At 44.4% G+C, this 13,030-nt stretch overlaps 1 protein-coding gene across 1 annotated transcript in view; it reads left to right on the top strand.

Moving 5' to 3' along the window:
- LOC126209843 (leucine-rich repeat-containing protein 15-like) overlaps nucleotides 1–12,164 on the top strand; it is a 133,300-nt gene extending 121,136 nt beyond the window's left edge. The window contains exons 2-3 of the mRNA XM_049939004.1: nucleotides 1,787–2,214; nucleotides 10,367–12,164. Coding sequence (XP_049794961.1) covers nucleotides 1,808–2,214; nucleotides 10,367–12,164 — 2,205 coding nt within the window. The 5' untranslated portion in view covers nucleotides 1,787–1,807. The remainder of the gene's footprint in view (nucleotides 1–1,786; nucleotides 2,215–10,366) is intronic.
- Nucleotides 12,165–13,030: the final 866 nt, after the last annotated feature.

The following is a 13,030-nucleotide window of genomic DNA, read 5'->3' as shown; positions in this document are numbered from 1 at the left end:
CGTTGTCAGCCTCATCGATGAGTCGGTAACAGAAACTGGATACAGTAGAGAGGACTTAACAGGGAGAAGTTCCGAGCGTCGGGATCGACATTTTTTAAACCATCTACACAGTGATATAGGTTACGATTCCAGGAATCACACCCTGCAGCTATTCGCCCTGTTGTGCCCTTGTTTGCGAGTAATTGACGAAAACAATTTCAGAGTGTTTGATAAAGCTTAATAACGTTAAAAAAGTAGCATCGTAACTACTGGTTTTGTGTGGTAATAGATAGAATAAGATCTTCACGTGCAGAAGGTTGCGGGGTCAATTGTAATCAGGTATTTTAATTTTTTGATCATCATTTTTATCCAATTAATTTGTTTAAAAGTAATTTTTATTCTATTTCTGTTCACCAATTAATTGAATAAAAATACTGATAAAGATTTAAAAATAAAAATGTTGAAAGCACCCAGCGAGATTCGAACCCACACCTTTCTGCAAGTGAAGGCTTTACACTATCCATTACAACAAGCAGCCATTTTACAAACCAATACCTTTTAAACGTCCTTGAGGATCACATGAAACGAGGAATTTTTTTCGTCAATTACTCGCAAACGAGGGCCCACCATGGTAAATGGGATCTCACCGTATAGATGGTTTCAAAAAGTTGATCACACCGATGGAGTCCGTCCTTGTTAGATATATTTGCTGTCCATCCAGTGTTCTGTAATCAGAGAGTGTTCGGTAGACGTTGGTTTTCTTTGCCGATAAGTTGTTGCTGTCGTGAACTTAAGTCTGGAAATGGTTTTGTATCTCTCTCCACTCTAGTGTATTCTCTGCAAGCTTCTCCATGTCCGTATAACTACTGCAATCTATATGCATTTGAACGTTCCTAGCGTATTACAGCATTGGACTTCTGCAGTTTTTAGCCACACACTTCCTTCCATACCAGACTTTAAATGTCCTGTCAAGCAAATCCTTTGTTTTGGCAAGTTGTGCCATAAATTACCTCCTCAACACTTATACCATCTACCCATATAATGTTCAATATTCTTCTCTAACAACACATTTTAAAACCTTTTATTCTATTGTCGTCTGAACTGTTATCGGCCACATTTCACTTCCGCGCAGGGCTGCACTACAGACGAATACCTCCAGAAAACACTTTCTCACACTTAAAGTTACTTTCAGTTTTAACAAATATATCTTTTTAAAGAAATGCTTTCTTGCTATTGCCGTCTGCAATTAATATCCTCTTTCCTTCAGGCAATATCAGTTATTCTTCTGCCCAAATAGCTAAACGCATCTACTCTTTTTAGCGTCTCATTTGCTAGGCTAATTCCCTCAGCATCTCTTGATTTAATTCGACATTTCATTGCCCTTGTTTTACTTCTGTTGATGTTCATCTTATAGCCTCGTTTCAAGACAGCGTACATTCCGTTCAGCTGCTCTTTTAAGTCATTTGTTTCTTTGATAGAGTTGCAATGTGATACGCAAATGGCTAATGTTTCATTTCTTCTCCCTGAACTGCAATTCTCTTTCCAAAGTTCTTCTTGTTTTCTTTTACTGCTTGCCCTTTGTATAGACTGAATAACATCGTGGGTAGCTTACAACTCTGTTTCACACAATCTTAACTATTACTTCCCTTTCATGTTCTTCGACTCGTATAAGTGCAGCCTGGTTTCTCTATGTGTTGCAAATAACCTTTCGCTCCCTGTATTTTATCCATGCTGAGATTTTGCAAAATTTATCTTCTGAGTACCCAAAGTGCTTCCCTTGTGAATGAGCACATTGTGTCTGCCGTAGGCCTCCTGACCTGACGCGACGATGAAAACGCAGAGCGGAAGTTGGCGGTCGCTGGCTGCCGTGTTGGTGGCGCTGCTGGCGGTCCTGGCGGTGCCCTGCCTCTGCGAGCTGCCAGAGCTGGAGTGCCCCGAGGAGTGCGACTGCCACTACTTCCGCATCAACTGGGTTACCGACTGCTCCGGCTCCAACCTCACCGCCGTGCCCACGCTCGAAGAGGGCCTCAGCATCAATGTCTACATCCTCAACATGAACGACAACGACTTGTCCGAAGTCCAGACTTTCCCTCCCGGCATCAAGCTACGCACGCTCGAGATTGCTGGCAACAACCTCACTGAGCTCAAGAGAGAATACGTCCAGGGGCTTGGCTACCTGCTGGATGCAGACTTTTCGAGCAACAAGATCGCCAGAGTCGATCCCGATGCTTTCCGGTACGTAAATTGTTATTCATCCTCAATTTGATAATTTCTCCATACTCTATCCCAGATAATAAATATGTGTTACGTTCATAACGATTTCTGTAAAAAGGTGACCTCGATAGTTAATAGAAACAAATGGATTTTTAGTTATACATAGTCCAGTCACAGTAATGTACCATCTGTCAAAAGCCTGAATAACCACCTTTTGCAGCGTGGACGTGCTGAAAGAGAGTTAGTGAGGTTCTGAAAGGTACCGAGAAGGATGTGGATCATGCCGATTCCAGTACCGTGGTCAGCTGCGGAGTCTGATGCTCTTCGAATCACTCACGTACACTGTAAGCGGTGTCGCACGTTACATTGTCGTGCTAGTAGATTTCACCGTGCGGAGGAAAGACATATTGCCTATAGAGTTGGATATAATCCCCAAGGATAGATGCAAACTTGTGTTGTTCCATTGCGGCCTCCGATATGACGAGATCGCCGATCCTTTATTGTATGATTATATGAGAGCGGAACAGACACTGGTAGCAGTTACTTCTGTAAAATATCTGGGAGTATGCGTGCGCAACGATTTGAAGTGGAATGATCATATAAAATTAACTGCTGGTAAGGCGGGTGCCAGGTTGAGAGTCATTGGGAGAGTCCTTAGAAAATGCAGTCCATCAACAAAGGAGGTGGCTTACAAAACACTCGTTCGACCTATACTTGAGTATTGCTCATCAGTGTGGGATCCGTACCAGGTCGGGTTGACGGAGGAGATAGAGAAGGTCCAAAGAAGAGCGGCGCGTTTCGTCACAGGTTTATTTGGTAAGCGTGATAGCGTTACGGAGATGTTTAGCAAACTCAAGTGGCAGACTCTGCAAGAGAGACGCTCTGCATCGCGGTGTAGCTTGCTGTCCAGGTTTCGAGAGGGTGCTTTTCTGGATGAGGTATCGAGTATATTGCTTCCCCCTACTTATACCTCCCGAGGAGATCACGAATGTAAAATTAGAGAGATTCGAGCGCGCACGGAGGCTTTCCGGCAGTCTTTCTTCCCGCGAACCATACGCGACAGGAACAGGAAATGGAGGTAATGACAGTGGCACGTAAAGTGCCCTCCGCCCCACACCGTTGGGTGGCTTGCGAAGTATAAATGTAGATGTAGATGCAATGTCACGATAAAATTCCTCAGACCATAACGCTCCCTCCTCTGTGTTGGACCATTCCGACTATTGTTGCAGGGTGTTTGCTTTCAGACATTTCACGCCGTTGGAGCATCAAACGCGATTCATCTGAAAAGGCCACCTGTCGCCGCTGTTGGACGTCCAGTTGCGATATTGTCGCGCAAATTCCAGCCTTTGTCGCCGATGAACAGGACTCAGGCGCTTGCTGCGGAGGCCCATACGTTGCAGCGATCGCTGAACGATCCTTGAGGAGACAATGTTGGTAGCCCCTTAGTTCAACTGGGCTGTCAGTTGCTCCACAGTTGCACATCTCCGCAGCTGTCTTCCACCCCACACCGCAGTTGTCTCTTACTGGTTGTGGATAGCGCCATTTCGCCATGCACGGTATACTTGAACCATGCTACACGCGAACAGTTTACAAACTTCGTAAATGCTTCGACCCTTGGCCCGAAAGCCCATTTGGACTTCAGATAAATCGCTCGTTTCCGTATTAGGACTACTACTCTGTTGACCGCTTCACCCCTACACTTTTTATATACCCTCCACTGCTAGTGCTGCCACCTGCCGCCTGTGAGTCGTTAATGCATGTTAACGTCGAACATAGGCGGTGGTCGCTTTAATGTGATTGAAACGTATAGGTCTCCTATCCGTCACTTTCCAATATGAGTGGGTAGTACACATCCGGTCGAATGGTTTTCTAGTGATTTTTGGTGGAGGCGATTACCAGTTCTGGCGATTGAACTAGAATATATATATATATGTGTTGCATGCCCTGTACATGTGTACTAGGAGGGCTGTTGATAGGCTCAGCTGGATATTCTAATATTATTTAAGCTGAGCCGCACAAGTCACTCGATTTGTATGTCACAGTTATCGGGTGGCACATGCGGTTTGATGAGATCTGCCTTTCTTTTATGCGCCGGATTTACAAGTGCGACTTATGTTACAATGAAAATTCTTTTCATATGCTGAAGACACTACTGGCCATTAAAATTGCTACACCACGAAAATAACGTACTACAGACGCGAAATTTGACCGACAGGAAGAAGATGCTGTGATATGCAAATGATAAGCTTTTCAGAGCATTCACACAAGGTTGGGGCCGGTGGCGACACCTACGACGTGCTGACATGAGGAACGTTTCCAACTGATTTCTCATACACAAACAGCAGTTGACCGGCGTTGCCTGGTGAAACGTTGTTGCGATGCCTCGCGTAAGGTGGAGAAATGCGTACCATCACGTTTCCGACTTTGATAAAGGCCGGATTGTAGCCTATCGCCGTTGCGGTTTATCGTATCGCGACATTGCTGCTCGCGTTGGTCGAGATCCAATGACTGTTAGCATAATATGCAATCGGTGGATTCAGGAGGGTAATACGGAACGCCGTGCTGCATCCCAACGGCCTCGTATCACTAGCAGTCGAGATGACAGGCATCTTATCCGCATGGCTGCAACGGATCGTGCAGCCACGTCTCGATCCCTGAGTCAACAGATGGGGACGTTTGCAAGACAACAACCATCTGCACGAACAGTTCGACGACTTTTGCAGCAGCATGGACTATCAGCTCGGAGACGGTGGCTGCGGTTACCCTTGACGCTGCATCACAGACAGGAGCGCCTGCGATGGTGTACTCAACGACGGGTGCACGAATGGCAAAACGTCACTTTTTCGGATGAATCCAGGTTCTGTTTACAGCATCATGATGGTCGCATCTGTGTTTGGCGACATCGCGGTGAACGCACATTGGAAGCGTGTATTCGTCATCGCCATACTGGCGTATCACCCGGCGTGATGGTATGGGGTGCCGCTGGTTACGCGTCTCGGTCACCTCTTGTTCGCATTGACGGCACTTTGAACAGTGGACGTTACATTTCAGATGTGTTACGACCCGTGGCTCTACCCTTCATTCAATCCCTGCGAAACTCTACATTTCAGCAGGATAATGCACGACCGCATGTTGCAGGTCGTGTACGGGCCTTTCTGGATACAGAAAATGTTCGACTGCTGCCCTGGCCAGCACATTCTCCAGATCTCTATCCAATTGAAAACGTCTGGTCAATGGTGGCCGAGCAACTGGCTCGTCACAATACGCCAGTCACTACTCTTGATGAACTGTGGTATCGTGTTGAAGCTGCATGGGCAGCTGTACCTGTACATGCCATCCAAGCTCTGTGTGACTCAATGGCCAGGCGTATCAAGGCCGTTATTACGGCCAGAGGTGGTTGTTCTGGGTACTGATTTCTCTGGATCTATGCTCCCAAATTGCGTGAAAATGTAATCACATGTCAGTTCTAGTATATTTGTCCAATCAATACCCGTTTATCATCTGCATTTCTTCTTGGTGTAGCAATTTTAATGGCCAGTAGTGCACTAGCTTTTCCACAGAGATAACCGGTAAGTAGTATTTTGTAGTGCCCGCCTTTTCTGAACGCCTTAGGAAGAAAATGACAAGAAAACCCTAAAAGCCCTTCGTTCCATTATGATGAATTACATGTCAATATTGCATAACGTACGTCATATTCGAAAGTGAGCGATATGTCAAATGAAGACGCAAATATGTACAAGTGTAGGCGATAACTTGAGTAGGTTTTTATTACAGTGCAAGATTGCAGTTACATAGCATAATGTTTAAAAACAATTAATTTCGGCCGGTGACTATCATCAGATTCAGCTCTATGTTATCTAGGTGCAAAGTATCTCATCTTATGTGACCTACTTTTCTGAAAAAACGGTTGTCCAACAAATATTTCAAGGAATTGTAGTTCCTCGTATTATTAAAATGTAACTTATTTCTCTTCTCTGAATACGCTTTATCAGGCAGACTGCTACATTCTTTTTCCTGGCACATACTTGCTTTGATCATAGGAAGATATAAAATTATATACGTTTAAAACCCGCTATAAACATTTATTCGTAATTAATGTGAGATTACAGTAAGTAATTTGGAGAACAATTCTAACAGGGAGAGCGAACGGAAAATTTAGATTTATTTAGAGGATTCTGTGGGAGTGCAGTTCTCTGTAAGTCAAACCACATTAGACGCTAGTGTTATCTATTCTCGAGCATAACTCCTACGTTTGGAGTCTCCAAAGCAGATATTACAGCAGACATCGAATGAATTCACAGCCACTGTTTTACTATTGTATGTTTATAGTTTTTACTGAGTTTAACGAAGGCGATGTTGGCCTGATATATTCGACGATGCCCTTTGGCTACACTGACTAAAAGATTCTTCTAAGAAATACCAAATTAAGGTATATGCTCTTTCAATATTTAATCTGTTTATACATGCTTATAGGTTATCCAAGTCTACACAACGTGATCGCGATTCTTAAATAGATGTATTTGTTCTCTGTTTTCTATGTAGATATCCTGAAGATACCTAAATAAGGCGAAACGCGCCGTTGAAAAATAAAGAACTAAAATTGCAACCAAGACTGTTTTTAACCAATACTAATTTCTATGTTTGGAGTAAACGAAAATTGATATAGTCAGTGATTTAATCTAATATTAAAATTAAAATTGTCGTTAAACTCCAATCGCGATTGAAGTTCCACTCTCGTACAGGCTTACGTAGCAGAGCCATTGTTGAAACACGAGCACAGTTGGCCATGGGGAAGACAGCGAGTCTATGTTGGCAGTCTTCCAATCAAGATTTAGACTTTCCTGTCTACTAAAACACTAAATTTGCACTACGTGATCGAAAATATTAAAATAATATTTCTGATTGAACTCTCGTTGCTGGAAGGTATTAACCATAATACGAAAGTGCCGCACACCACACCCAAGGAAAGGCTGTTCGATCTATTGGAAGAAATTGAAATTTGTAGTTACAACAAAAATTCTTCTGAATAAATACTCAATACGCAACGCTCGTTCAGAACTATTATTGTTTTCGATGACCTACTTCAAATAGTCCAAATTTAATATTTTAATATCATTCATGTGTCTTTAGGCAGGAAACTCTAAATCTTGAATTCTTGAATGTCTTCTACACGGAAGACTGCCAACATAGACTCACTGTCTTCCCTATGGCTCTTGTGCTCGTGCTTCGATATCGGCTGTACTACGGTAGCATGCATGAGGGTGGTGCCTAAATCAAGGATCATTGTAGACTACAGCTACATCTGCATGGATACTCTGCAAATCACATTTAAGTGCCGGGCAGAGGGTTCATCGAACCACCTTCACAATTCTCTATTATTCCAATCCCGTATAGCGCACGGAAAGAATGAACACCTATATCTTTCCGTCCGAGCTCTGATTTCCCTTATTTTATCGTAGTGATCGTTTCTCCCTATGTAGGTCGGTGTCAACAACATATTTTCGCATTCGGAGGAGAAAGTTGGTGATTGGAATTTCATAAGAAGATTCCGTCGCAACGAAAAACGTCTGTCTTTTAATGATGTCCAGCCCAAATCCTGTATCATTTCTGTAACACTCTCCCATATTTCGCAATAATACAAAAGTGTTGCTTTTCTTTGAACTCTTTCGATGTACTCCGTCAGTCCTATCTGGTACTGATCCCACACAGCGCAGCGGTATTCTAAAAGAGGACGGACAAGCGTAGTGTAGGCAGTCTCCTTAGTAGATCTGTTACATTTTCCAAGTGTTCAAAAATGGCTCTGAGCACTGGAACTCAACAGCTGAGGTCATCAGTCCCCTAGAACTTAGAACTACTTAAACCTAACTAACCTAAGGACAACACATACATCCATGCCCGAGGCAGGATTCGAACCTGCGGCCGTAGCCGGCGCGCGGTTCCAGACTGAAGCGCCTAGAACCGCTCGGCCACACCGGCCGGATTTCCAAGTGTCCTGCCAACATAACACAGTCTTTGGTTAGCCTTCCCTACAACATTTTCTGTGTGTTCCTTTCAATTTAAGTTGTTCGTAATTGTAATACCTAGGTATTTAGTTGAATTTATGGCCTCTTTGATTAGACTGATTTTCCGTGTACTAACAACAATGTTGATATTAAAGCACTGTCGTTACATTTATTCCAATTATAGAAATTATAATTCTTGGTTTACCTTTTGTTTTGATTGCTACTCTCTGATAAATTTTGATATTATTTAATTCTGAAACAGTTTCAGTGAATTTCATTTCTAAGTTGTGGTTACTGGTTACCTGTACGTATTTGTATTTGTCTCAATAAGTGAAAAGTGTATTGATATCATTAGTCCTTCTAGTTTCTCAAACTTGTAACTGTGCGTCCTTGTGCACCAACTTTCAGTTATAAATGGCAAATCATGGTTATGCTTTGACCAGCCTTTTAATGTTGACAACATACACTTAGTAAAGATGTTGTTGTGGTTAACGCTGTACTTAGGTACCGCTTAGAGTGCGAAATGGTAGGTTTCTTCCTATTATTAATGTTTGCAAAACATTCAAAAGTCTAGTTGTTCTAAATACTTCTTTAATTAAGACAACTGTTTTTGACAGTCTTGATGTCATATTCACGTTTTAAAACATCTTTTTGTTATAAAACGTTTTTATTTTACGTTGGACCTCACGCGTTTTCGTCATTTGGATAAAAATCAGCACATTATAAAGAGTCTGTCATAACTAACATATTTGAAAACATAAAAAACACAGGACACAGTCGCAGATTTGTTTACATAAGCTGGACATGATCTAAACAGCGAAAATCCACATTCTGCGGCGTATAAGGTACAACTGACTCAGTCAACTTTAATCGGCACATAAGGTACAACCGACCCAGTCAACTTTAATCCGCGCATCAGGTACAACTGACTCAGTCAACAGAGTCAATTGTACCGTATATGGTGTTTAAAGTGGATTTTCACTGTTTAGGTCATATCCAGCTTTTTTAAAGAGATGTGCTAATGTGTACTGTGATTTTGCGATATAACAAATATCTGGACATGGACTTTTTTGCACAAGGTCCTTTATGTTTTCAAATGTTTCAGTTTTTACAGGCCTTTTATAATGTGCTGATTTTTATACAAATGACAACTTGGCTTGAAGTTCAGCGCAAAATGAAAACGTTTCATAGCAAAAATATTTTTAGGACCTGTCGAAACCGGTTGTATTAAATAAAGAAGTATTTATACGATCTAGGCTTTTGAATGTTTTTAACAAGTAAAGAGAAGGTTCAATTTAATGTTCTAACACTTTTATAAAAAAAGTGTAATTTTAAAATATTGTTAAGTGTTCACATTAACTGTAAGACCATTTTTCTGTTTGTTTCCTTAGCTATGAGCAAGGTTGTTAGCTACCCGCATCTGGTAACCTTCTAGTTGTAATTGCATTTTATTTCCATCAAGACCATTGAAATTTGAAATATAGAATTAATCATTCATCATATGCTCTGTACATTAAATATTGGAAATTTGTGGTAAGGTCTTATGGGACCAAACTCCTGAGGTCATCGGTCCCTAAGCTTACACATTAGTTAATCTAACTTAATCTAAGTTACGCTAAGGACGACACACACACACACACACACACCCATGCCCGATGGAGGACTCGAACCTCCGACAGCGGGGTCTGTACATTAAAGAAACTGATAGAAACCTTAACTGAAGGTCCGAGGATAAGTAATCTCTGCCGTGTATATGTATCCACCTGTGCGAGCTGTTGTTAACTGTAATTCACCGTGAGGGATATCTATACCTAAATGTTGAAAACGCAGTCCGCAGCTCGTGGTCGTGCGGTAGCGTTCTCGCTTCCCACGCCCGGGTTCCCGGGTTCGATTCCCGGCGCGGTCATGGATTTTCTCTGCCTCGTGATGAGTGAGTGTTGTGTGCTGTCCTTAGGTTAGTTAGGTTTAAGTAGTTCTAAGTTCTAGGGGACTGATGACCATAGATGTTAAGTCCCATAGTGCTCAGTACCATTTGAGCCAGCTTTTTGAAAACGCAAAGTTTGTGTAATAACGTTGTATGAAGCATATTAAGCGCAACTAACTGCAGTTAACATACGTAGTGCCGTAGATAGTTGCGAGAGCTAATTACACTGCTATACTTCTGCCAACAGGGACAGTCCCGGCTTCATCACATTGGACCTGCGTAGAAACAGGCTGCAGCCGGTGGACTCTCCGTTCCTGGTGTCACGCACGCTGATGACGCTCGACCTGAGCGAGTGCGGCCTGACTCGACTGTCGCCGCAGTTCTTCACAAACCTGACATCGCTGAGCCGCCTCGACCTGTCCGGGAACCCGCTGGGCACGCTGCTTCCTGGCATCCTGGACCCTCTCACTGTGCTGGAGACGCTCTACCTCAGCAACTGCAACCTGTCTCACCTGTCCGACACGGCCTTCGCCCAGCTCGCGCACCTCAAGACGCTGGACATGTCCTACAACCGCCTGACCCTTGTCGACTGGACGCTGGTGCTGGGGCCGATGCGGCTGCTGGAAACGCTCATCCTCCGGCGCTCCGCCATCACTTACTTGCCTGCAGACGCCTTTGCCAACAACACATACTTACGAAATCTTATACTGGGGGAAAACGAGTTGCGCGACCTGGACGTCGGAACCACACTCGGACACAATTTACTCTACCTCGACACTCTAGATCTGACGAATTGTCATCTGCACGGGCCGCTCGCCGAAAATCCGTTTACTAACGCGACGAAGCTGCGTACTCTAATGCTGTCAGGTAACCACCTGTCATCAGAAGTACTCGGACAGGCGCTCGAGCCGCTGGCCAGACTTCAACGTCTCTATCTCAGTAATTGTAGCCTCACACAGCTCCCACAAAATACTTTCGACAACTTAACCTCGCTTCACGAACTGGACATATCTTCCAACCCTCTCAATGACGCCTTTACGGGGATTCTCTCACCTCTCGAATCGTTGGAGGTTCTCAACATGGCGAACAGTAATCTGTCCCATATTTCGGCCAATAGTTTCTCCAAAATGACACATCTGAAGCGCCTAGTCCTGTCTAACAACCCACTTACTGATTTGGAATACGGCCTCTTCCAGAATTTGACCAAACTCGAGGTACTGGAGCTCAACGACTGCGGCTTGCAGCATCCGCCCGACGCACAAGTGTTTTCGAATGACCAGTCTTACACGAATCTGCAAGAACTGCGACTGGCTGGCAATCCACTAATTGTGGAGGAGGGAGAGCCTCTGTTACCCCGACAGTTCTCCGGCCTACGAGTCCTAGACATCAGCCGCTGCAATATAACTCAGTTGCCGCGCGATCTCTTCGTGTCGACACCGAACCTGACGACGCTCATCCTCCGAGGTAACTTGCTAGGCTCCCGCAGCGGCGGCGAACTGAAGGCCGACTTCCTGGAAACCATACCGAGCCTCGAAGTTTTGGATCTGAGTTACTGCAACTTGTCCAAAATATCTCCGCGCACTTTTGCCCACAGCCCCAACCTTTCGACCCTGCGCCTCACGGGCAACCCGTGGAAGTGCGACTGCTACATCGCCGACATGTGGAACTGGGCGAACGTGGGCAAGGGCAACCTGGCGATCCTGGAAGGGTTCACGGTGCCGCCGGAGACGAAGCCGCGGCGCAAGGGCCTGCTGTGCCACTACGAGCCGGGCAAGCAGCGGCCGCGCGCCGCCAGCCGCATCCGCCACCGCGAGCTGAGCAACGAGCGCACGTGGGCGCGCTTCGTGCGCGAGGCGGGCTGCGAGCTGACGCCGCCCGCGCGCGGACCCGCTGGGCGGCGCGAGAGGCGCTCGGCCAGGCAGGCGGGCGGCCACGGCGCGCTGAGGCCCGCGTTCGCGCTGCCCACGGCCGCCGCCCTGCTCGGGCTCGCCGCCGGCATCGGCGCCTTCTCCTTCCTCAGGTCCCGCCGACACGCCAAGCACTGAACGCGCACCACCTCCCACTGGCCTCTGCATCCCTGCCTGCAGGCCGTAGCTACTACGAGGCCTTAACATTTTTCCTTTAGCTCACAGTGTTTCGTTACGAATGTCTCTACACGAAACGGGACTATTTAGGTTAACATGTTCACTGACCTTTCTTAGTGTTCACTTTTATCCTCTCATATTCAGATTCGTTAATGACAACAATTTATGACCGTGTGTCACACATTCTTTCCTTTCTTTTATTTTCTTTTCTAAGTGCCATGGACACTCGAGAAAGTTTTGAATAAATTACTATGCAACAAAAGAGGGACGATTCATTCTTTCTTGAAGAAGTTCCATATTTTCACCGCAGAATAAGTTGATTGCCTGTTAAGCATTTATTTCGTTTCAGTTATGCAGAAATGTTATCGTCATATATTGTCCTGAGATTTTTGTATTTAATGTGTATTTACTGAACTGCACTGAGAACAAATAAAATACTTACAGACCCGCCTTAATTTATTTCAACAAACACTACATTATCAAAAGTGTTTCCACTGACTGTGATCTATACGTTTTGTATAAGACAATAAAGTACCGAGTACTTGTTTTAATAAATAAACGTCTAGAGTGTATAAAATTAATTCGAACCATAAAAATCATTTTCCTATACTTCCAAAAATACTCCTATCGGTCATTTCCATTACAGTACGTCAGAGATAGCTAAACCGCTGTTCATCCTACAACACTAAAATTTATAATAGTCAAGACTTTGTGTCGACTGTGACGACTCTTAGCCAAAGAGTAAAAAAAATGAAATGAGAGTATGGCATATCCCCTTGGGGGTTCGGCCGCCGTATTGCAAGCCTTTTTAGTTGCCGCCACTTCGG

The sequence above is a fragment of the Schistocerca nitens genome, chromosome 1 (genome assembly GCF_023898315.1).
Source record: "Schistocerca nitens isolate TAMUIC-IGC-003100 chromosome 1, iqSchNite1.1, whole genome shotgun sequence".
Lineage (NCBI taxonomy): Eukaryota > Metazoa > Arthropoda > Insecta > Orthoptera > Acrididae > Schistocerca > Schistocerca nitens.
Note: the sequence above shows the minus strand (reverse complement) of the source record. Positions and strands in the feature narration are given on the sequence as shown.